The sequence below is a fragment of the Orycteropus afer genome, unplaced genomic scaffold, assembly GCF_000298275.1.
Source record: "Orycteropus afer afer isolate SDZICR_OR568_19922 unplaced genomic scaffold, OryAfe1.0 scaffold00014, whole genome shotgun sequence".
Classification (NCBI taxonomy): domain Eukaryota; kingdom Metazoa; phylum Chordata; class Mammalia; order Tubulidentata; family Orycteropodidae; genus Orycteropus; species Orycteropus afer.
In genome coordinates, this window is record NW_006921601.1 from 17913535 (window position 1) to 17939305 (window position 25771).

Here is a 25771-nt window from a genome sequence, read left to right on the forward strand (position 1 = left end):
ACCTTCAGCACGTGCTCCTTGTTGACGCTGTCGTAGAAAATCTTGGCAGATTCCTTGATGAGAATACCGCTCTCTCTCTTCCAAGAGATGTTGGGTTTGGGGTTCCCCTTCACCTGGACTCGGAACTCGGCTTTGTCCCCTGCCGTGGGCACAGGACGCAGCCTCGTCACCTAGCCCTCGGCTGGACCTCTGCTTGCTCCCCTTCTCCTCCCAGGGATCTGGGCCTGGCTACCAAATTGGGCTTTGCCAGTGTCTGTGAATGGGGGAGGGAGGCTGGGGAACAGGGGAAGAAAGTGGAGCCCCCCAGGTGGGGAGACTCCGGGAGCGGCGCACCCTCGGACGCGGTGATCGGGTGAGGCTTCTCCATGAACTCAGGGACACTCTCGCCCGCAGGGATGTTGGAGCTCTGGGTCACTAAACGGAAAAATTCCACGGTGCTTGAGGACTTCCTGCTCACTTCCTCTGTGGGGCCAGACGGGAGGTTAGAATGAGCCCTTGATGGCACTGAGTTTGGTTTTGGTTTTAACCTCTTTCTCCAGCTGCACAAAGATAGTTCTAATGTGCAGCCAGGATTGAGAATCACTGCTGTAATCACTTGAGTTTGCAATATTTGGTCTAGACCATACGTCTTGAGTCCTGCCTGTTCCACTTGCTCTGCCTCATGGACCAGGAAGAATTGGTGTAAAGAGAGTATTTATCGGCCTTGACCTCTGTCCACAGAGGACTTTGAGGGACTCTGTCCCTCTGGGATTTGAGGGAGGTGTGATGACTGCATCTACGGATATCCAATATCCTGTCCCCTGGCCATTTTTTAATCTCCTTTCCACTAGAGACAGGACTAAAACAGTGTGTTCTGCTTGGATCTTATTTCTTGGCTTTCCCTTGGCTCTGTTCTTCCCTAAGTCTGGTCCTCAAGAGTTGAGAGCCTGGGAGCTTAGGTCACTCATTTAAGCACTCATCCTCTTTCCACTGGCAGCCCAAGTCTCCTATTTCTTAAGTGAAGCAGGGTCAGGATTACTTATATATAGGTAGATAAGGTAGCTACCTTCCTAACTTCCCCTATGCCTGACATTCTACCATCAGAGATACAGTCTACAGACCTCCTGCTCTGATCTCTTTAAGCAATTAGGAGTTTACCATTCACTCCGACACCTCCATGTGACTGAGATCTGTTGAACATCTGACTGGCTGAAGCTTTATCAAAGCATGGATTTGAAGCACAGATTGGGAGGGGGTCGTTTTTGGTATCTCAGACTATTGAAAAGCCCGTATTTTCTAAGGCTGAGGCCACGCAGGGGGCACGTGTAGAGGAAAAAAGGTTGTCCTTTATTGTGGGCCTCCCCCCCAAGTCTACTTGCCTCCCACGATCTTGGTTGTCTGGGAGAAGGTCTGCATGTGGGTGGTGGAGCTGGATCTGAACTCCATGGACACGTGCTCCTGCAGCATCTGCTTGTGGCTAATAGTTGTCATGGTGACAGCAGGCGTAGGCACTCACCTGTGATGACCAGGAAGAGGATGAGGCCATGAAGGACAATGGAGGGAGTAGGAAAGATTCAGAGATATTCTTATGTGTGTGGGGGGGGGGAGGGAGGAGGACACAAATGGAGATGGAAGTGCACAGGACAGGCAAGGAGAGAGCCACTCTTTTCTTCATTTCCTGTCTCTGGTTGGTTGCAAGGGCCAATAATTCTGTTCCCCCAATGACTAGCTCCAAATCATTCCAAGTTCTTGGGGTGAGGAAGAAGCAATGTAGGGCCTTAGGCTTACCCACAGAACAAAGTACGGGCCAGAGAAGGTTGAGGATACCTATGGAAAACCACATGGAACTAGGGAGGCAGTGCTGGATCTTTTATCAGGAGGGAATGAAGTCAGCTCTAGAAGGAACTTCCTGAATAAGCCATTCTCGAGTGAGCTCTGGAAGGAAGCTGTGGGTCTTCTTGGGTCCTAGGGACTCTTGGCATTTGTGGATTGCTAAGACAGATGACAATGCACTTCTAAAGCCAGAGGTTTAGTGTTTATTCTGTAAATCTTTTTTTTTGTTTGTTTTTTTTAAAGGAGACTGGCTGGTGCAAGTGGTTTGTGATCACCAAGTTGGTGGTTCAAACCCACCTGGCAGCTCTGGGAAGAAAATCCTAGTGATCTGCTTCCATAAAGATTACAGCCTGGAAAACCCTATAAAGAATTCTGATCTGTAACACATGGGGTCATGCGAGTTGGAATTGACTCAATGGCAATGGGTCTGTTTTTTTTCTTCTGTGTAGCCAGTGATTCAATCTCATGGTTAAAAAAAGTAAAACATATAAAGTTTATATATGGCCCTCCCACTCCCGAGGCTCCCTCCACCTCCATCTCCCAACCCTCTCTAAACAGATAACTGCTGTAGTTTCTAGGCTCCTTCTGGAGTTCCTGGTGTAAATATAAATATATTTTTTGCTCTTTCCTTTTCCCCCCATATGTAGGGTAAATACATACATATATATATATATATGTGTATATATATATATATATATATATATATATATATATATTCCCTTTTTTTTTTTCACTTATTATGGACATCTTTCCATACTAGTTCATAACAATTACACAGTACTTCAACATACGGATTTTCCTATTATCATTAATTTATGCATGGCAGTTTTTAAATTCCTATTTTGTTTATGAGGGAACTTAAGGCCTGAGAGAAATAACCTTCCCAAGGTCACTCAGACTAGAATCCTGGCCTCTTGATGTCCAGTCCAGTGTCCTTCCAAGGGTCCCAAAAGCTTTGTTCTCAGACAGTGGTTTGAGGGTTGTGTCCAAGCTTTACCCACCCCTTTCCACCTTGATACATCTCTGCATGGCCTGCTTCTGAGTGCTCAGCTGCGAACCAAAAGGTTGGTAGTGTGAGTCCACCCAGAGGTACTTCAGAAGAAAGGCCTGGTGAGCTATTCTGAAAAGTCAGCCACTGAAAACCCTCTGGAGCACAGTTCTATTCTGACACACATGGGGTTGCCATGAATCAGAATTGATTGTTTTAGTTTTTTGGTTTTTGGCCTGCTTCTGTTTCTTTGGGTTCTAAGACCACTCCTTATCCTAGCTCCTGCCCTCTACACTGTCTTCTACCTCTGGGCTCACAAATAGCAGGGTCTGCTCCCTTCTAGATACAAGAGGGAAGCCTTACCTTCTGTGCTGCTGACCAGTCCCTCCCAACACTTCGAAGTCTCAGTGAGCGTCTGGGCTTTGAGAGTGGCTAGTCTCCTTTCTTTGTTCCAAAGGCATCCTTGTCAGCTCCTTAAATGTCTAGCCCCCTGGGGGTGATTCCTTACTCAGATTCCTCAGCTGTCCAGCTAGATGGCACATGGCTTTAGTGGAGAGCTGGGGGAGGGGAGGCTGGATTCAGGAGAAGATGTTGGGGACTGGGTGGGAAGGAGGTGGAGGGTGGCCCCCCAGGCTACTGATGCTGTTTTCCTGTAGCAGAGCTTTTGATTCTCATTACTGCTGGGTGAGACATCTCTGAGCTGAGGGGCTCTGCGTAGTATGTGAGTGTTTATGCGTGAGTGTACTTCAATAGGACTTGGGGAACAAAGCAACAGGCCCAGGAGGCAGTGAGATGGAAGGGGTCTGGGGGATCTGCCACGTGCACAAATCACTGGGTGCCATTAAAATGTTCTCTCTCCTCCCCACTCCTGCGGCCCACTTTCCCTAATCTGGATAGAAGGGGTGAGATTGCTCTGAAGGTGTCTGGAGAGCCTGCCCAGTGCTCCCCTCACCCTTGGCCTCTGAGCTGCCATCCTCTGCAGCATATCCTGTGAGCCAAGGTTTTGGTGCCTTGTAAGGACCTGCTGGTTGGTCAGCAGCACTGCCCTGGGGTGAACCCCACATGTGGGCAGTGGCATCACAGCTACTTTTGCTCCATCCCCAGGGGAGAAGGGGTAAAATAGAGCAGGAGTGTCTGGGATGACTCAGGATTCCCTGGGCCCTTTGGGAGAGGCTCCTCCTAGCCAGGCCTTACAAGGGAAAATGCCCGGCTGCAGCTGCTGTTGGGACCTGAGTGGGGCTAATGTGGGGTAGGCAGGCTGGCCAAGAGGGAGGGCCTGGGTGTGAACTAATGTCCCCCTGCCCCGGCCTTGACCTCTCTGGCTCATCCGTCAGAGCTGGTGGCTTCCCAGCCACTTGGCCTTTGCTGGATGCTCCCACACCTGTCCCTGAGGCTCTTGTGGCCCAGGCCATTGGCCGTGCTGGGGGTAGAGGGATGTGAAATCCTGCAGGATGGAAATTATTCTGGCTTTTCAAATCTGGACTCTCTCCATGGAAGGGGGGCAGGCCAAGCTCGGTGGGGTATGCTGGGAAGGAGGGGCACAAACACCTCAGTGCGGGGAGCCGAGAGGCAAATCACACAGACCCAGGAGGCTAGTTTTGCTCAAAATGCTTCATTTATTGCTCTATTCAATGACCACGAGCGAATTATAAAAAGACACCAAATGTCTCTGTCTGCCGTGGGATAAATATTTAAAGTCAGCAGTAAAAACACGTGGCTTCAAGATAACACATGTTGCCAGAGTCATGCATGCCCCACGGAGGGGCTCTCAACACACACGTGGACACGGGAACACAAGCAGAGCTACACGCAGCAAGACTTTTGGGAGCACTTTCCCACACTGACACAGAAAGATGTTTTACACAGATCTGGGGCCAAGTCCCTACCCCCCTAAAAACTCCCCCTCCCCCACCCTCCACTGTGGCCCAGAGGCTCTGGGCTCAGTGCCCCTATCTGTCCCCTTCCTTCCCCAATACCTCAGAGGTTGGGCATTGCTTCCTGAGGGCATCTGACACCCAGGTCTCCCCTGGCTGAGATACCCCAACCCACCTACCCACCCAGAGGCCTCTTTCTCAACTGAACTTTCTCAGCCAACCCCTCAAGGGCTCCCCATGCTTGGCCTCCAGGTCCTCAGGGCCCCTTATCCTGGTCCCACCTGGTCCAGATAACTGGGGAGAAGTGGACGTGGTGGCCTGAGGCAGGCCCCTCTGCTTGGGCTGCTCAGGAGGCTGGAGTTCATCACCTCCTCCTGGCCGAGGAGACACAGTGTCCGGTACAGACAGCAGAGATGGATGGTCAGACAGAACAGGCTGTGGCAGGACACTTGAAGTGTGTGGCACAGAAATATTTTGGATCAAGTAGCAATGAAGCCATAGTTAAAAACTGAGGCCCCCGTCTTTGTGGTGTGGGTCAGGCCCCAGGGCCTCAGGCCTGGCCTGGCACATCCCTCCCCCACCCTCCCCCCACTCCCAATATTTACAGTAGGAAGAGTGATGCTGGGTGGCAGGGGCCAGGCCGAGGCGAAAAGAGGAAGAAGGAAGTGGGTGGGAAGAGATAGGGAGCAGGCCCAGGGCCTGAAGCAGGGCACTGGGTCTGGGAGGTGGAAGGGAGGGCCCAGACTCAGGCTGGGCAGAGCCCAGAGGACCTTGGATGGGGAGTGTGGTCACTCTTGGGACTGGCGGGAGAGCTGCTTCTCGTAGAGGCTCATGACATGGTGCACAAACTGGTACTGCTCACATGTCTGGATCATGCCGCCCCTGCCCGGAAGATGCACACTGTGACTACATTAGGTACTCCCCCCCCCCCCCCCCCCCCCCCCCCCCCCCCCCCGCCAAGCCATGGAGTACCAAGCATTTGTGAGGTCTGTTAGGGGCCGTGGCTTTGTGCAGCTTGGAAAGACCACTCTTTGCCAGCCCCTTCTTTTCTGCTACCCCTCTTCTGCCTCTTCCCAGCTCTAGCACAGATGGATCACAAGGACACAGGTGATGTGTCCCACCATGACATGCCCCTGTCTTTCTGCCCACTAGCTATTTCTTTTCTCTCTTCATTAAGCCATCAGTTGGCTAGATCCTGACTCTCTATCACTCTGTCCTCTCTGCTGTCTGCCAGTCTGTCCATCACCCCATGCACAGTCTTTCCCTGCTGCTCTAGCTCCTCCATGTTTCCTCCCCCGATCATGAGCTGACCTGTCCTGGCGGAGCTGGCATGTAGTCTTCAGGATGTCCACCACACCCTCCTGCCGCAGCTGCTGGCAGCAGATGCTGGTGGCAATGAAGCAGCCAGTCCTCCCAATCCCTGCACTGAGGACAGAGGGGTGGGGTGTGGTGAGGTGGGATGGGGAAGGTGTATGAGAGATGGGGCAGCCCATAGGGGGGTAGCCTTGCCCAGTGGGTATCTGGGAGGACCCACCTGCAGTGGACTATGATGGGGGCACAGTGGGGCCCCTCCTGCTGGGCTGCCTCTTCCACCTCCTGCACCAGATGCAGGAGTGGGGGGGCACGGTCTGGGGTCTTCTGGTCAGGCCAGGATGTGAACCAGTAATGCTTTAGGCCTCGCTCTTCGGTACCACTCTGTCCAGGAGACAGGCCCACCCCGATACATGTGAACTCTTTCGGCCCCACAAACAAGCCCAGGAATGGAGATGGATGGGGAGGAGAAAGAACACAGGAGGAAGGACACACAGAGAAGACCCCAGCCCCGCCATCTACACCACACTGCCCAGTGGTGCTAGACAGAGAACTGTATCAGCTTGGCCACACGTACTGGTCAGTGACACTGACGCTGGTATTCACTTCAGCTTTGCCCCAGTAACTCCAGGATCATCCAAGAGGGGTGAAAAGCCCTTTTCCAACTCATTACTATCTACAGCGTTTCTTATCTTAATAAATGGCCCAGTCATCCCCTGATCACATAACCCAGACCCTGAGGACTCTATGCTCACCTCACTATGCTTTGGCTGCCCACCTGGTGCCACGTTCATGTCTTTCAGCTTTCGGAGCTACTATAGTGGGCTCCACCTTCCACATGCATAAATCAACCCACTGTTGTCGAGTCAGGTCTGACTTGCGTAGCGATCCCTCCTTGGGTTTCTGAGGCAGTAGCACTACAGAAGTAGATTGCCCAACCTTCCTTCTGGGGAGTGGCTGGTGGATTTGAACCACCAGACTTCTGGTTAGCAGTCAGATGCCTAGGCACTATGCCACCAGAGCTCCCCCCACATGCATAGGTCTTATTATTTCTCAAACACAGAACCCGCTATCCCTCTGATTCCAAAGGAACAGTTTTCTCTGTTATTCTGACCCTGGAAGAAGTACAACTTCAAGGTGGAAGGATACCTCCCCCCACTCTTCTGGGCTGTTTTGTGTCACTCATATTTTATGTGTGTGTGTGTTTTTCTTTGTCTTTCTCTTTTCTCTAATCAGTCTCCCCGTGCAACCCAAACACAGTAAGGCGTGCCTGCCCTCTGGTGGACATAGTGGACATCACTATGACCTGAAGCCCAGCATACCAGGTAAAGGGACCTTTCTTGGTGGGGAATCTCAAAGTCCCAGTGGACCTTCAAGTCATAAGAACAGCGCTGAAGGCTGTTGAAGCTCTTTCACCCAGACCGTTCTGACCTTGGGTACATTCAAAGTAGAGCTGGAAAGCATCATGAATTCACAGAGGAGAGAGAGGCAACTTAACAGTATTAAATTAGACTGAGTTTTGTGAAGGAGTACTGTTGGCGCAGTGGTTAAGTCCTAAATGAATGGCTGCTGAATGAAAGGTTAGTGGTTCCATGGGAGAAAGACCTCACAATCTGCTCCTATAAAGATTAAAGCCTGGGACAGTTCTACTCAGTCACATGGAGTTGATGTGTTGGAATCCATTCAATGGCACCCAACAACAAAAACAAGGTTTGTGAGAGTCTCTGGATGGTGCAAATAGTTAACACAGTCAGCTGCTAAATAAAAGGGTGGAACTGTGAACTCAGAGGCACCTTAAAGAAATGCCTGACAATCTAATTCCAAAACGTCAGCCACTGAAAACCCCATGCAGCACAACTCTACTGTGAACATGTATGGGATCACAAGGCGTTGGAGTCAACTCAATGGCAATTGGTATGTGTGTGGTTTGGGAACGTGGGTCCTGTCTCTAGCCCCCAACTCCATTTCCCTCAATTGGAGCTAGCGAGGGTTCTGAGACTGTATTCCCCATGGAGTCCCCAGTCAACCCCCAGACACCTCTCCCCCCTCCACCAACCAAGTACAGCCCAAGGTCTCACCCTGAGGGAAATGAGTCGCAGCCGGTAATCTTCAGTGTGAATGACCTTCCGTACAGTGATCTCGACACCATCATATACCACCTGCTCCTCTGGCCAGTACTCGGTACACTTCTGCAGGGGCCCAGATCAGGCTAGCATGAGACCCACAGCTCCCTTCCTATGCTCTTTCTGACATCCCTCCAGGGCCAGTGGGGAGAGACATATAAAAGGGCAACAGGTTTGGAATTAGAGTACTGGATTCCAGTCTCAACTTCATTAAGCTGTAAGTTACTTCCCTTTCCTGAGCCTCAGTTGCTTCATCTGGAAAATGGGAGTACTAACACCCATTCTGAATGACTTTTATGGGCATTGAATTAAATGGGCTATTATGGGTATGAAGCAGTCATGCTAAGCCTAGCAGACTGGGAGGCAGCAGAGTATGGTATTTAAATCATGAGCACTTGATATGAGAGAGAGGCCTGGGTTCAGCTCCCGGCTCTGCCTGTGACTATCTGTGTGGCTCTAAGCAAATGACTTAACCTCTCTGAACTTCACATTTCTTCATTTTGAAATGGTGTGGGCACTACTAACTTCACAAGATTGTTATAAGGACTGATATGAAAGCAGGATGCTCAGCTAGGGCAGAAAGCAGTAGACACCTAGTACCCATATGGAGTCCCTGTGTACAAGGGTCCCTACCTCGTTCATCTCCTCGATGTTGGTAATCATGACGATGATGGGTGTATGCTCCTGCCACACCATGCGCCAGAAGTCACTGACCGTGCTGACAATAGGTCCCTGAGTGGCGATGTATACTTTCTCCTCCCCGCCGTAGCCCTGTGGCCAGCCGAGGCCAGGCTGTCAGGGTCAGACACAGCACCCCCAGAGAACAGTCCCCACCCTCAGGTTCTTCCCTGGGGCTGGCAGGAGCCACACTGGCTTAGGAACAAGACTGAAGGGTCGTCTCCATCAGCCCTGGGCCTCCTTTCAGTGAGAGGCCATCAGGGTGAGGCTACATACCCGGATATAGTTGGCATTGATGTAGGAAATCAGGGGGTCATCAGGGTCCGGCGAGGTCAGACACACTCTGCTGTGAGGATCTGGGATGGGGAGAGACAGGTGAAGCTGGGAGCTGAGTCTTATGGTACAGGAGCCCCCTTCTCCAGCCCACTCTAGGGCACCCACATTTCTCTTGAGACCCTAGTGGTTTCTCCTACCTATGCTCAATACCAGAAGTTGGACTCATCCCCATGGCCCCCTCTGGTAGGTGATAGCCCAGGCTAAACAGAAAGGGTGGAGAAGGGGCCCTGGGGCTCTACTTCTGTAGAATCAATGCCTTTGCCTCTTAAGCTGTCCTGTCCTGACTGTACTTCATGTTCTAGAGAGGAGAAGATTAAGTCAAGATAGGAATGATCTACAGTACAGGTTCTGGATAGCAAGAACCAGTTAGAGTCTGAGTACACACTGCCACTGACTTGCTGAGTCAGCTTGTAAACCACATGAACTTTCTAAGCCTTGGTGTCCCTATATGTCAAATGGGAGTAAAAATGCCCACTTCTTAAGAGTTGTTTGGAAGATCAATGAAAAAACATGTGAAAGTGCTGTGTAAACTGTAAAGTAGTTTATAAATGAAAAAGGCTGTTAAGATTTGGGGGCAGAAGGCAAAGGGAGAACATGGGGTGAAAGGAATAAAGCCTTCCATGTCTGGAGTGAGCCTGCAAGGGTCTTCATCTTCCTCCCATGGAGGAGCTGGTGGGTTTGAACCACCAAACATTTGGTCAGCAGCCAAGTGCCTCACCCACTACATCACCAAAGGTCCTTTAGTGGCATAGATACCTGTGCATAAAGACTTTTTTTTTTACCCATCCATTCACATACCAGGAACCCTGGTGATACAGTTAAGCTTGGCTGCTAACCAAAAGGTTGGTGGTTCAATCTTACCCAGTGGCCCCATAGGAGAAAGAGCTAGCAATCTGCTTCTGTAAAGGTTATACCCAAGAAAACACGATGGTATAGTCTGACTCTCTCACATGGTGTCACTAGGAGTCAAAATGGATTGATGGCACCTAAGAAGAGTCACATGTCAAATCCTATAGTAACAAATTCCTCATAAAGTTATGCTTTTCTTCCTGGAGAAGAAAAACTTGTTTTGTTCCAACTAGTGCCTCTCTGTGCTGACTATCCTGTGAGCTTGCGGAGACTGGGACTGAGATTGGATGGGGTGGGCAGGGAAGCTGGCTGGGGGCCCAGAGCCCTGGACTCTGGCCTAGCCCTGTCACCAGTTCACTGTGTGACCCTTCTCTGGGCCTCAGCTTCTCCCCTCTAGTCAGAAGCCTGGACTAAAGGCACCTCCAGTGTGCACAATATAGGGTTCTCAGGGTTAATACAGGGAGTAGTTCAGAGTACCCACCACTGAGATAGACAACCTGGGCTCAAATCCTGTCTCTATGGCTTACAAGTAATTGACTTAATTTTCTGGTGCCTTATCTGTAAACTAGGGATAAAAAAACCAAAACCAAACTCACTGCCGTGGAGTAGGATCCAACTCATAGTGACCCCTCCTTGGGTTTCCGAGGCAGTATCACTATGGAAGTAGATTGCCCAATCTTCCTTCTGAGGATTGGGTGGTAGGTTTGAACCACCAGCCTTCTGGTTAGCAGTCAAATGCCTTAGGCACTATGCCACCAGAGCTCCTTAAACTGGGGATACTCCATCCAAAACTACATTACTTATCACTTGTAAAGTTTCAATGAGTTAATATAGACAAGGAGAGCCTTTAGAGCAGTAACTGGCCCACAGTCAACACTACACAGCAAGCAGTTGCTATCACTTTGCCATTATTATTCTAAGTTTTATCTTTACAAGGTAACAGGTAAAAAGAAGGATCCCAAGCCCAGCAGGAAAAATAGGAGAGGGACATGCAAAAGCCTCCCCTCCTCAGCTCCTTTCTCACTCCAGCTCTTTGGGGTTTTGGCAGGTGATTTGGGGGAGAGCTGAGGTGGAGCAGTACTTGTGGAGAGGCATACAGAAGGATGGCGGGGAGCTGCAATATCAGAATTCGAGAGATGTAGGGGTCAGCAGAAGGGAGCCACTAGGAGACCAGTAGGAGAGAGGATCAGGGAGGGCTCCTGCAGGCTGCCTCCCCACACCCTATCTGAATCTGCCCAGAGTAGTCGGTCGGAAGGACTGAAGTGGGCACTGCCCACTCTGCCAAACACCAGGATCTTTGAACCACTCTGAATGGATTTTGCTCCAGCTCACTCAACAAAGCCTTACTGTCTCTGTGCCTGGCACTGTGCTTAGCAGTAGATTCCCAGAAAAACAAGACATGGTCCTTGTCCTCAAGGAACTCACAGTGTACTGGGGAAGACAGATGGGCAGGCAGATGGGTACAGTGTGTGACATATGAGCACCAGGGCTGAGGGACCAGAGGGGCCCTTGACTTGGCTAGGGTGATAAGGCTTTCTGAGTATTACAAGTCACAATGATGGTGTTTAAGGAAGAGAATGACATGATTCAATTTGTTTTGCAACTTTGGGGTAGCAATAGTAGAAGATGGATTTAAAAAAAAAAAAAAAAAAAAAACTCACTGCTATTGAGTTGATTCGACTCATAGTGACCCCTCCTTGAGTTTCCAAAGGGGTATCTCTACAGAAGTAGATTGCCCAATTTTCCTTCTGAGGAGTGGCTGGTGGGTTTGAACTGATAGCCTTCTGATTACCAGTCAAATGCCTTAGGCACTGTGCCACCAGGAGAGGAGAATATGGAAGTCAGGAAACTAGTTAGGAGATCACAACAGTCATCTGAGTAAGAAGTGTCATGGGATATCCTGCCCTCCACAACACCAGGGACATTTATGTCAATGCAATCTTTGTAAATGGCACCCCTTGGAGTTGAGCAACATGGAGGCCCTGATACCAACAAAGCCACTGGCACTGGGGATGGAGAGGAAGAACTCTAGTAGTGATATCCATTCATCCACTCATCCATCCATCCATCCATCCAAATAGGTCCTAAATGCCTATCATGGGTCAGGCCATGCTTTTGGTGCATAGGACACAGTGAATATGCTGACACTGCTCCCCTAAGCCTTGTTCGCAATGCTGCCTGCTGGGTTACTGGTTTCATCCATTGGATTGTGAGTCCTTTGCAGGAAGTCTGTGTCTCGTTCATGGTTGAATTCTCAGCCCCTGGCCAGACTCTTGGGTACAGCAGAAGCTCAGAAAACGTGTGCTAAATAAGTGAAAGAACAAACCTCAGAGTGCCTGGATTTGAGTGGGTGCCTCTGCCTGGCCTCATTTGCCCTCTGGGCCCTAGCCTAATCTGCAGGGGGCACCGTTAAATCTCACTGGACAGATTCTCTAAGACTTGGGGCCTGGAGGCTCAGGACATGGATGGAGTTGGCTTGGAGCTCCTTGCAATCCAATGGGGACCACATGGACTGACTTCCATCCTACCCCCATGGCCATTTTGGGTGGCATCCAACACCCTTGGCTCTGGGGTACCTGAGCCCTTCCTTCCAGGTAAAGCTGAGGAGCGAAGAGATGGGGAAAGAGGTGCACTGCCCTGAATAATCCATCCCGGCCTTAAATGGCGCTTTGTTTAACCGGAACTACCAGCGCTGGTGTAACCATAGCAACCACAAGTGGAAATTTAAAAAGTTAAAAATAAGTCATGACATCTTACATGTTGTTGGAGATGCTGATGGTAAAACTGCTTTTTAAAATCCTAACTACTCCATAAACTGAGTGGAGTAGGTCTGTGGGGATCCACTTTCAACAAATCACCCCCAAGCCAGACCTGGGGCCCGAGCTTGGCAGGGGCTGCAGAAAGACAGGGGCTTGATGAACGCTAACTGAAAACACCACCTCAAGGCTGAAAGAAGAACACAAGGTCACCTGGTCTAATCACCTCCAAAAAGGGAAATCTCTCCCTGTAACTTCCAGGGGGCTGCTCATGAGCCTTGAATACCTTGAGTGATAGGGAGTTCACTATCTGACAGAGGCAGTTTATTCCCCCGTTAGACAGGTTTGGGACAGTTCTGCCTGTTAAGGGACTCCTAAGCTGACCAAACTGAACTCAAGTATAGATAAATGAACCAGACTGTGGGGTCACACCAGCCTGGGTTTGAAACTCAGCTCTGTACTCACTAGCTGGGTAGCTGCCACTGACTTGTGTAAGCTGTAAAGCCTATGTCCTGAGGCTCAGTTTCCCAATCTGTAAAATGAGGGTAGAGATAATGTGACTGTGGACAAGCCACTTAACCTCTCTGAGCCTTAGTTTCCTCTCCTAGAAAACGTTTCCACTCTAAAGAGTTACAGGATACAGAAACATTTTTTCAGTCACCACACACTGTCTAGGAGCTGCTGTTACCGCCATCCTTTCTCTTTGGGTTTCCACTGAGCCCAACACAATACCTGGCTGGGGCAAGGGCCCAGAGAATGCTGTCTGAAGGAACCAGTTAACCTCTGCCCTCACCAGGGGTGTTCCCTTCACTGGGCACCTTGATGCCTCCATCCCTTCTTCTCTAGTGATGAGTGTCCCTTCACCCCGGGAGGCCTAGCTCTGGGGATAAGGTCTTCCTCAGGGTGAGGGTGAGCTTCCCACGCTGCCCTAGGGCAGTGAGTACTCACTAGGAAGGATGGTTTTGTACCGGTTCTTCCGCACCAGCCCAGGGATGTCATATTCTTTTGGATCCACAAAGTTCATGGGGATTTCCTGCAGGAGGAGGACATGGGGGTGTGAGCACGTGTGGCTGGTTCTCATGGATGTTCCAATCCAAGAGCTGCTATGCCTCCAACTTCTAGACCAGGAGCTGGCTTGAGTGTGCATGTTCATTCAACAGACATTTACTGTTAGACAAGTTAGCTCACATAAAGCCTTTACAGCAGTGCCTGGCACGTGCCAAGTGTGTAATGATATTATTACTATTGATTATTGATGGTGAGCCTGACACATAGTAGACATTCAATAAACAGCTGATAAATGAAGAATAAGAGAAAAAGTGGCCTGGCCAATCACTGCCTCCTTCCATACTCCCTGTGCTGCAGCAACAGTGATTTTGCAGATCTGTGTTCCTGCCCTGGGTGTCCCCACCTTGGGGACTTAGTTTGTGCTGCCTGCTCTGTGATAGCACCCACCCCATGCTCATCTCTTCATCCATCTTTAAGGTACCTCCTCTGAGGCGCCTTGTATGGTTTGCCAATGGGAGAGGCACCTCCTCTGAGCTCCCAGGGCTATACATGCACCTCCCAACCACTCCCTGTGCCAACAGCTCCAAGTCTGAATGTCTCAGCCTGACACCTGAGGTCTTCTGGGATCTGACCCTTCTTTACTTCTGGCTGTTCCCAAGAGATACTTCCACCCCAAACTATTCCAATCTCTTCTCCCTTACTAATTTCTTAGTCCTACCTCCAGGTCTTAAACCACTGCAGTCCCTTTGCTAGGAGTGCTGTCTCCCCCCTCTCTATCTCTCCAAATCTCTCCTACCCATTCATATTTACTTCTAGTCTCACCTTCTTAGGATGTCCTTCATAATAGTTCTCAAAGCCTTTTGCCTCAGAACTCCCCTTTCAATCTATTCAGATTTAACATCAGACTATATACAACTTTATATACATTTTTTTTGACACATAAAGTATGGGTTTGTTAAAGTGAGGATCATAATACCATCTAGGGTTATGAGGATCCAAAGGAAAATGTATGTGCAAAGGGCCTGGTGAAGTGGCTGCTCAGACTATGTTCCTTTCTCTCTGGATAAAATCAACAACACTCTCTGAATGTCATCAACATCTGTGTGGGGCTTTGGGGAAAAGACGTAGAGGACACAAGCCCTTTCTTCAAGGGGAGGTGGTGGTGGTGAGAACTCAGAGGAGGAGCTGGGGTTGGGGTAGCTGAGAAGGTTTTCATGAGGGCTTGGGTCTCCCAGGAAGGCCTGGATAAGGTATGAGAAAGAGAGAGAGAGAGAGAGAGGCCAAGCAAAGGCAACTCAGGTAGGGGCAGGTTAGCAAAGGCATGGAAGGAGGAAGGTGTAGGTGGGTGGCCAGTTTGAAATGGACAGTCCTGCAGGGTAGGGGTGGGGCAGAGACTGGGAAGGGAGGCTGGGGAGAGACCAACTTGGTTAAGGTGCAGGTGGTGCCCAACTTCTAGAGAATGTGGAGCAGGGGTCACAGGGTAATGAAGGTACAGTCCAGGCAGGGCCAAGGGTGGCCTAGGGCCAGGGGCCAGAAGCAGGAGATATGAGGGGGGCACACTGCTTCTACTACTCCAGTTTCAACCAGGAGGAATTTTCCCCAAACATTCCTGGCTTTTTGTCTATTCCTTACTCCTCCTGTGAGAGATGAGGAAGTTACCTGATGGGTATGTTTGAGGAATTGGGCTTTTGGGCACAAACCCCTTCCTCCCTCCTCCTCTCAGAAGCCCTCTTGCCAAGAAAGAATGATGAGGTGGGGGGTGGAGGACCCACAGGATGAGACCTGTAATGTGTCAGCACCTCCTGTGGGGGAGAGACATCTGACCAATTCTGGAGGTTGGCATTAGAAACTCACTACTGCCACAGTTAAGTGCTCGGCTGCTAACCTAGAGGTTGGAGAATTGAGTCTACCTGCTATTCTGAGGGAGAAAGATGTGACAGTCTGCTTCTTTGAAGATTAGTCTTGGAAACCCTATAGAGCAGTTCCACTCTTAAGTCAGGATTGACTCAAAGGCAATGGGTTGGGAATTTCTACGTATCTAGGCCTTGTTTCAAACTTACCCTTTATCTACAATAAAAGGAAATATTGTGTTCTCTTCTGTCTTAGCTCCTAACTGGCTCGGAACTCAGACAGGTAAACCGGAATGTCACTTATTCATGACACTTCAAAGTCCAAGAAGAGGCAGATGGAGGCTGTTGCAGATGACCAGGGGAAGGTGATTAGAACTTAAGATAAAGTCACAGGGTTGGGGACGAGGGGAAGTGACTGGAAAGATTTCAAAGGAAATGAGGAATAATGCTTGGTGACTTCAGGCTAGAGAAGGGTGGGAAATTTAGACGGTCAGAAGAGAAGGCTTTCCAAGCACAGTGCTGGGCAATAAAGACTTAGAAAGGCCTTCTGTGTACCAATCACCCTTCTGGGTCCTTTGCACATATTATCCCTCTCTTTAATCCTTGCAACCATCCTATAATTTGTATCCCCATTTTCCAGATGAGGAAACTAAGGTTCAGAGAGCAAGCAGCTTGCCCAGGCCAGTGGCAGAGCTGATAATGAATTGGTGTCAGTCCACTCCAGATGCTGAGTTCTAGATATTATGCCCCACGGCCTTACTGGTAGATGATGGACATGAGCAGACAAGTGTGCCCACTGGGAGGTGGCTGGCTCAGGGGGACTCACGAAAAATTCTGCCTGCAGCAGGAAGGGATCCAGGGCCTTTTCGTGAAGCTCCTTGGCTTGGAGGATGCGGGAGGCGCTGAGCAAGTACTCGCGAGCAGACTCCTCACGAGGTGACATGATGTAGCCGAAGCCCTCTTCATTGCAGCCTGGTGTGCACATGTCCAGGGTCAGCGAGACGTTGGAGCCCCTCCTGGAAGGGCCAGGAAAGTAGGAGTCCCATGGAGAGTGCAGTAGGAGCAAGGATCTCTACACTGGACACACACTACTGTGCTTAGTGTCCACAGAACAACAAGGGCCCCCATTATACGGAAAGAGAAATTAAGTTCCAGAGAAGAAACAAGAATTGTCTAGGCTCTCACAGTAAGGTAATGGTGGAGCTGAAAGAAAAAGCAAAGTTTTCTGACTCCTCATCTGGGGTCTTTCTATGCCATCAAGGATTAACTTGAATCTGGTGTGATGTGGCTTTTCTAGCTGGGTTTTGAAAAGAGGTTGTCTATGGTCCTGGTGGTGCAATGGCTAAGAGCTTGGCTGTTAATGGAAAGCTTGGCAGTTTGAACCTACCCATCACTCCACAGGAGAAAAGACCTGGGGATCTGTTCTGGTGAAGATTACAGGCTACAAGACCCTGCCATATGGGATCACTAAGAGTAAGAATTGACTTGATGATACACAATACCACCTCCCAAAGTGTGCTGTACAGAACACTATGGACCCTATAAAAATAGGGTTGTGGCCAAATGAGTCTGGAGAATGCTCTATATACTACACCTATTGCTGATTTACAATGCACACAAGCATGTTAAAAGTCCTGGCAAGTCCTACATAAAGAAACCTCTTTAATCTCAGTATTTCTCAATCTTACTTGAGCACAGGTCACTATATGTGAGTGCCCGTCGGTATGTGTACATGTACACCTGTGTATGCCCTTGTGTGCATGTGTAGTAACACAGTATTTCTTAGCATTCACTCTGGGGCATGATCTACTTAAATCAGACCTGAAGAGCACGTATATGTTCGCTAAATTGTGAGGACAGCTTTGTATTGAGCACAGAGAGTTAGGTATCTGCCCTTCTGATTGGAGCTGAGAGCTCAAGGGCCCATGGAGCCCACCCCCTCCTCCACCCCTCCCACCTCTCCTGCAGACCCATGGACTTGACGGTGAGCGAGGCAGGGTCGGCCTCTGGCTTGATGTCCATCACGCAGTCAAACACAGGTGTCTCAGGGACGGGGTCCAGGTCCAGGAAGTCATCTTCGACCTTCTCCTCCATCCACTCCGAGTAGGTGAAGGAGGGCTGGCGGCTCACTGATTGGCGCCTGTCCTCAGGGGGCAGTGGGGTGGGTGGCTCTGAAGGAGCCCTCAGGAGGTGCCACACCTGGTTGGGGGCATGTGATGCCATTGGTCTGGGGCCATACCAGCTGCCCCCCCGGGAGACTAGGGTGCCCATGATACTAAGTCCCCTGTCCCTCAATGTGTCTAGAGCACCCTTGCTCTCCTGGGAGCTGTCTGCATGTCAATACCCCTCACCTATATTGGAGACTCCATCCCCTGCCCCTGCCCCTGCCCTTCCTCATTTCTCCTTCACTCAACCATCAGTTTCCTGTGAATTAAGACTTCTGGGTGGAGTGGGTGGGTGGGGGGTGTCTTCCATCAGCCATCTTCCCACCTATGACTCTTTCCCAGATCACTGCTAACCAACTTTTAGGAAGAAGGTGCCTCTCACCCCAGGCTGGGCATTCTGTTGGAAGGAAACAGATATCCCAACTCTGCCCCTACCCAGAATGTCTAGAGCTGGTGGAATGAGGGTCACAGGAGGAGAACATTCAGGGTAGGTTCAGAAAGCATCTTACCAGAGTGGTAATGAGGACCAGGCCTACAGACAGAGAGACCAGCAGCAGACTGGGGACTCCCCAGGTCCCAACACCCAGCCAGGCCTGGGGAACATCAGAGAAACAGGTCAGGGTGGCAGTGGGGTTAGTTCTCATCCATTTCAATGGTGACAAAACTGAGGCTCTGAAAACTGTGTACCAGTTCTGGGGTGGGGAGCAGGAAGAACAACTTTAGGGGCTTGGAAGTATCTTTTGATTTCAGAGAAGTCTCAGCCATAGAGGGTGGGATTGGAAGCACCCAGTTGCTCCCTCTTACCCTGGGGTAACCCAGAGTTACTCACTGTGGGTCCCAGGACCAGCTGTTCCATGAACGTGAAGAAGGAGGAGATGAAGTTTGTGGCATTCTTCAACCAGATGTAGCCGAAGCCACTGTACCAGAGCACCCCAAAGGCAAGCTGGGGCAGCCAGGGAGAATGGACTGAGTTCAGAGCCTTGCTTCTTGCTCCCATATGCCCCCTGCAGAGCTCACCTTCAGCCTCAACCTGGGCCACCAAAGAGGTTCCTGAACCTCCAAAGTCCAGAATGGGTAGCTGAGGGAAGGGCCCAGGTACCGCTTACCCCGAGGAGGCCTCAAGATTCTCCCTAGAGAAAAGCTGACTAAAGGGAGCCAAGAAAAAGCCCTTCCCAGAGGGCCTCCCCCAGGTACATACAGAAAAAGGGGACTCTCCTAGAGATGCCTCCACAGACAGGAAGTCCTCAGAGAGAATCCTACAAGGAGGGCGTGTGGGGAAGGAAGGTCCTTCCAGATTAGGGATTGAGGGCTTATCTATTGAGGATGTAACTCAGAACTCCATCCTTCTCACACCAGCCATGGGGGCTCAGAGTCACTGAGGGACACCAAAAAAGGCCCCTTCCCTCTCCACTGACCCAGACGGCCATCTTGTAGAGGAAGTAGAAGGCTGTCCCTCAACCAACCCTCTCTCCAGGCCCTTGTGAGGCCTGTGAGATCCTTACCAGGAAATGTGAAACAGCAAACAGGCACAGGCTGCTCCAGAGAATAAAGGAGTCGCTCCAGGTGACTCTAGGTGGTGGTTTCCGAGCTGGCTCTGAGAGCCGTGAAGGAGGTGGGGGTGGTGGCATCTCTCTCTGCGAGTCCGGGAGTCCTTCAGCCTTGTCTAGCGCCTCAATCCCTACCGGCTGGGGGAGACCTGTGGAAGGCGGGACACGCAGACCATGACTCTGGGCCCTGCTCGCACACAGGGCTCTGCTGACCCACGGCAGGCCGCTCCTTTCAGGCTTGCTGTGGATTCCTCTCAATCTGGGATCAGTCAGCGTGGCTCCACTTCCAGCAGTCACCCTCGATTAGCAAAGCAATATTCACCTACCTTCGTCAGAAAGAGCTAAGTGTGGGTGGACAAATTATTTCTCTTTTATTTCTCCAGTAACAGAGTTAAAATGGCAGGAGGTTTTTCAGAGTTAATATCGTGTGTTTACGCAGCTCCATTCTTTCCCATTTCTTAAGGAAACAAAAAACAACCACCTCAAAGTCAATTAAAAAAGATTAAAAAAAAAAAAAAAAAGACATGGCATAACCAGGCTGTGATCCTGAACGATACACCTACGTCTGCCCTCCAAATTTTTGTCTCTTGTGGTTTCTGTCCCAGCTGGGGCTGGGGATGGACTCTTGACAAGATCTACAACCAAGTGCCCCTCCTACTCTGAGACCTGTACTGAAAGTGGATGGAGGACAGTCAGGGAAGTATGGAGGAAAATCTTGGTGGAAGAACTGATATTAGATAATTTAGGATCCAGTTCTAGATCCTGTCCCTGGTTGTGTGTCATTTCCTCTCTAGCCCTCAGTTTCACTTTCTGGAAAATGGGAGGTTGTGCTCAACCCAGTGCTTTCCAGAACTATAGGGTTTTTCCAACTGCCCCAGGGGCTGTTACTAGGTGTTCAGAGTTCTATGTCTGTGTCTCAAGCTTAGCAGCTATACTTGGTCCCATTTCATATACTGGGTTTCTTCTAAGATTATTCCAACTTGGGGTTCTACTACTAAAAATGTCTAGAACCATTGACTTAGATTCTGAAGTCCTAGTAGTAGCCTGGGGACTCCAGTGGCAGCCACCTCAGTGAGTTCCAGATGTTGGAGGTCCCCATCCAAACCTACATGGTTTAGTCTATTGCCAAGAACAGAAGCAACAGCAAAATGGATGTGCAGAGCTTGACAGTGGAGAGAGGGCTGTTCACAAACAAAACTCTGTAGGTATCTACATCACTGTGTATATGAGACAATGGACTCCTTCTTGGTTGGGCAACACCAGAACACCTACAGCCAGGAACATGTGAAGCCGAGACAGGCGTTTGTCCATATGCTTCTTGGCTTACTCAACAAACATTTACCAGCTATCTTCCATGGCCTGGTTCAGTGCAAGATGCCCTGGTCTTCAAGATACTTATATTTATATCACAGGCCTCACCCCATCCCCCTTCCCAGCTTCATGGCTCCACATCTGCTGTCTTCCAGCCACACTCTGTGAAGTTCTTCCAGTGAGCCTGCTCTCTGTACTTTGCACATGCTGGTCCCCATGCCTAGAGCTCCTCTCTGAATACTCCTCTCCCCTGTTCCTCCCATAAATTCACCAAGTTAACTTTTATTCACCTCATAGATCCCAAGGCATCACCTGAAATTGGTCCTGCCCTGTCATATGCTCCTAGCACTCCATGCCTCTCTTCATACCACCAGCAGCAAAAATATATCTGGAATGAACAAGGCTCTGTTCTGAGTGTTTTACACATGTTAACTTATTTACTCTTCACAGTATCCTTATAAAGTTGGTTTCACTATTATCCTCACGTTACAGAAGAGGAAGATGAGGTACAGAGAGGTTATAGAACTTGCCCGAAGTCCCTTAACCAATAAGTGGTAGAGGTATGCTCAACAGAGGCAGCCAGAGGGCTCTGGGTTATATTACATTAATTAGATTTTGTGTAATTAATGAATGAATATCATTCCCTCCCACACATCTGTAAGTTCCATGAGTGCAGGAGCTGTGTCAGTGTTGCTCATCATGACTTTCCCCAGCATCTAGCACAAATCCTGGCACATAAGTCTGTAATAAATATTTGATAAATGAATGAATGAATGATGATGGACAAGTAATCATCTCTTAGTTTTCTTAGCTGATAATGGGATAATACATACTTTGAAAAGCTGTTATGAAGACTAGAACTGTTGTTATTAGTTGCCATCAAGTTGATTCTGACTCATGGCAACCCCATATGTTATAGAGTAGAATTGCTCCATAGGGTATTTTTGGCTGCAGTCTGAATGGAGGCAGGTCTCTAGTCCTATCTTCTGTAGTACTTACTGCTGGGTGGGGTCAAACTGGCAACCTTTAGGTTAGCAGTTGAGTGTAAACTGTTTGTGCCACCTGGGAACCTTATGAATTCAGTATATACTATATAGGAAAAGCCTAGCATGGGGGCACCAAGGAGATGCTCAATAAATGGCAGATTATATAATAACACACAAGTCCTACCTTCAAAAGGCTCCCAGTCTGGTAGGTAAAACAGACCTGCAAATACCTGTTTACAATACATTAAGTGATATATCTAAATGCTGGTGGAGCCCAAGATGGAGGGAGGCATTTCTCATTGCCCATGAAAGAAAGCTACAGTTACTTGACCATATGATCAGATGGCTCAGATCCTGGCCAGAAAGATGAAAAAGGAAATGTTGCTGCTAAAAGATGGATCATGGGCCAATCCAAGAGTCTCTGCTATTTATAAGCAGAGGGTTCATTACTAAAGGGCAAGTCTTCACCCATACCCTTGTGGATAGGTGATGCCAAATGTGGAAGGGACGGCAAGGACACCTGGCTTCCATGTCTTGGCTCTTCAACGGACACGCTGTAGACCTTTGACAACCCCTTCTCTCTGGCCTCAGTTTTCTGAGCTAGAAAATGAGGGGCTTAGATTCAGTGCTTCTCAAATATTTCTGCCAACCTCAGATGAGATGAACATGGACTTTAGGGGAACATTGCAAGCTCATACTATCTCGGACTGTGCTGCTGTGTTTAAAAATTCATGGGTGCTCTGTATTCTACATCACAGTGTATCTGTACTTGTATTGATATTAAAATAATGGTTTCTCTCCCTTGCAAAGCTACGAATGAAATTTATGCTTCAGGAAGATGTGCTACGTTTATCTTGTGGCTTTGCCCTCAGGGTTACATGTACCCCAGTCTGAGAAGCATGGAACTTGCCTGCAATAAAACATCATGCAGACATTATGAATGACTCTGTAGATGAATATTTAATAACATGGGAAGGGAATTTCGAAGGTAAAGAGTGAGAAAGGCAAGTTACAAAACAGTATGATCTCACTGGCCTTAAAAACTAAGAAAGCCTAAATGTGCACTCCCCCCCAAAAAAGAAAAAAGGTTGAAATATTTTGTTACATATCTTTAACTACAATAACCACAACAACAACAAAGATGGCGATACCCAATGTAAAACAAGAAGCTGACAGGTGATAGGGCTTGTAGAACACAGAGCACAGTGAGTGCATAATAAATGTACACGGTAAATGGAAGAATATAATAAGCAAGGTGTGAAGAGTACAAGCACGTTGTTAACAATAGTTCTTTGTGGGAGTCCGATTAGAGGTGATTTTCTTTTCATTGTTTATATAGTCTCAATTTCTTCTCAATATATAGTTGTCATGAAGGAGCTCTGATAGCACAGTGCCTAAGGTATCTGACTGCTAACCAGAAGGTTGGTGGTTGAAACCAACCAGCCACTCCATGGAAGCAAGATTGGGCAATCTACTTCTGTAAAGATTTACTGCCTCGGAAACCCAATAGGTTTTTTTTTTTTTGGTATAGTTTTCATGAGAAGAATATATTTTTAAAAAGAGATCAAAGTTCTGAGTTCAGATATTGTGAGGCTTAGTTAGTTTGTGGTTTCCAGGTCCCGACTCCCAAGTGTCAGATATGCTGGGACATAAGAAGACCTAAGTGAGAGAATGTGAGTGTGCACGGCTCTGAGAAAAGCCAGTGGAAAGCAGGTCGCATGGATGGCCAGTGATCATTGCTTTTGCATATAAAAGATGGCAGGTCCACTGCTTTGCACCTTAGCGGGATGGAAGGAAAACTAGAGGCCAGCAGACCCTGCATACATCTCTCAGAGACAAGGCAGAGGTTGTATTTATTTATTTTAATCCACAGGGCACCTGGCAGCCCAATGACAGATATTCACTGAGGACCTGGTGGATAGGCATCTCCCAGAGCAGGGCTTTTCTGGGTAGAAACCTGAAGTTTCTTTACCCAAGAAAATATACTCTTAAACACACATTGTATTCTTCACATAATCTTGGGGTGGGGGTTGGAATCTATGGACCTCAGGTTAGGAAGCCCTGATCTCAGGGGTGGAGGTTGGGAGAACATGATGGAAAGTGATATTGTTGTTGTTGTTGTTATGTGCCGTCGAGTCAGACCCGACTCATAGCGACCCCTCCTTGGGTTTCTGAGGCAGTATCACTATGGAAGTAGATTGCCCCATCTTCCTTCCGAGGAGTGGTTGGTGGCTTTGAACCACCAGCCTTCTGGTTAGCAGTCAAGTGCCTTAGCCACTATGCTACCAGAACTCCTGATGGAAAGTGATAGAAGCTGTTAATTGTAGCACTATTCACAACAGCAAAGAGATGGAAACAACCTAAGAGCCCACCAACTGAGGAATGGATAAACAAACAGTGGGACATACACACAATGGAATACTGTTGTTGTTGTTGTTGCTAGGTGCCATCAAGTTGTTTCAGTGGAATACTATGTAACCCTAAAGAATAATGTAGAATCTGCAAAACACTGCATAATGTGGATAAATTTGGAGGACATTATGCTGAGTGAAATAAGTCAATCATAGAAGGACAAATATTGTATTAGTTCATTATTGTAAAAAGTCAAGGAAAAGATTATATATGGAAGGAAACTTTCTTTGTTGGTTACCGGGGATGGGAGGGAAGGGGAGGGGAGGGAAGATTTCTAGATAGGTTGAACTAAAAAAATAAATGAATAATACACCAAAGACTATTAGTGGTTACCAGGGTAGGAGGAAGGGGGAAAGGGGAAGCTTTTGTTTGGTGGGGCATTGAATTTATGCTAATAGGTGGTGGAATACTTTGAGAAAGGACAGCAATAATGGTGGCACAACAGGAAAAATGTCATCAATGTCCCTGAGCTGTGAATGTGGAAGTAGTTATGTTGGCGAATGTCTCATTGCGTATGTTTTCACCACAATTATAAAAAAAAAAAAAAAAGTGATGGAAGCAGGGGAGACGGAGAACTGGGCAGGCACCACATCTTCCCCGATTCTTGTCTTTGCTAATTTATGCTCATTCTTGAACACTAATTATATGCCAAGCACTGGGAACACAAAGATTCAATTTCATACAATTCACGAAGTACTTCCTGAGTGCCTACTTTGCTAGGCAATGCACTAGGCTGGGAGCATACAGCAATGAACAAGACAGTCCCTGCCTGCAGGGACCACTGTGGTGCCTGGCCCATTTGTTCTTCTGGCCTCTGGTTCCCTTTTCCAGAGGTGACAGCAGCTCTTCTCCCTGCTCTGTCCCACCCTTCCACTTACTCTCTTGTTCTAGGAGTGACAGTGCCACCTCCCTGGGCAGTGCCCAAAGCCCTTGTGCGTACACAGTTTTATTTCCTTCTTCAGGCAGCCCTATGAGGTAGACATTATCATCATCAGCCCTGTTTTGTCAGTGAGAGGCGGCTGTTTGTGTCAAGGGCTGGCTTTTCAATAGATCACAGCGAGGTAGCTGCTTTGCCACGCATGAAACCCTGACTCAGAGGCAGCTTGCCGACAAGCAACTTAACATGGGGCTCCTCACAGGCTCGCCTCTTGTGCAGGGTGAAGGGGATTTTCCAGGCAAGGAAATCGAGGCTGAGAGAAGTTAAGTGGCTTACCCAAGTAAATGCAGAGCTGAGATTTGAACCCAGGGCTTCCTGACACCAAGTGATACTTCCAGTTTGCTACACTGCTTCTTAGTAAAAGATTTTTACAAGGAGCCCTAGTGGTACAATGGTTCAATGTTCAACTACTAAGAAAATGTTGACAGTTCAAACCCACTCAGTGGCTCCATGGGAGAAAGACTTGGAGATCTGCTCCTGTAAAGATTACAGCCTAGAAAATGCTATGGGGGCAGTTCTGCTCTGTCACATGGGGTCACTGTGAGTCAAAACTGACTGTACGGCATGCAGCAACAACAAATGGTCTCTGCAGCACAAGAAGTGTGAGAGCCTGGGAGGGAGGGAGTCCCTGTGTCTGGTGGAACCTTAGGCCCTAACCAGTGGCATGGCAGCTATGGTGCAGCTTTGGTGGCTGATTCCCAGCTGATGGGTCCTCAAAGGTTCTATGGTGTGGAGGAAAGGAAAGTAGTACCAGAAGGCAGGAGATGAGTATCCCAGGCCAAAGCTCTAGGCAAATGGCCTTCGGCTTTTACCTGGATCATGTGGAAA

The 25771-nt window shown here is 48.8% G+C and overlaps 2 protein-coding genes across 2 annotated transcripts in view; both read right to left on the bottom strand.

Annotated features, from left to right (window-relative positions):
• The window catches only part of IGSF22 (immunoglobulin superfamily member 22), a 20324-nt gene extending 18854 nt beyond the window's left edge, over nt 1–1470 (bottom strand). The window contains exons 1-3 of the mRNA XM_007955752.1: nt 1359–1470; nt 334–462; nt 3–139 (exon numbers count right to left, since the gene is read on the bottom strand). Coding sequence (XP_007953943.1) covers nt 3–139; nt 334–462; nt 1359–1470 — 378 coding nt within the window. The remainder of the gene's footprint in view (nt 1–2; nt 140–333; nt 463–1358) is intronic.
• A 3992-nt stretch (nt 1471–5462) lies between these two features.
• The window catches only part of PTPN5 (protein tyrosine phosphatase non-receptor type 5), a 44476-nt gene continuing 24167 nt past the window's right edge, over nt 5463–25771 (bottom strand). Inside the window, 12 exon segments of the mRNA XM_042782811.1 lie at nt 5463–5556; nt 5986–6099; nt 6209–6369; nt 8064–8174; nt 8742–8879; nt 9063–9142; nt 13676–13760; nt 16412–16601; nt 17543–17784; nt 18260–18343; nt 18580–18693; nt 19253–19446. Of these exon segments, the coding sequence (XP_042638745.1) occupies nt 5463–5556; nt 5986–6099; nt 6209–6369; nt 8064–8174; nt 8742–8879; nt 9063–9142; nt 13676–13760; nt 16412–16601; nt 17543–17784; nt 18260–18343; nt 18580–18693; nt 19253–19446 (1607 nt within the window).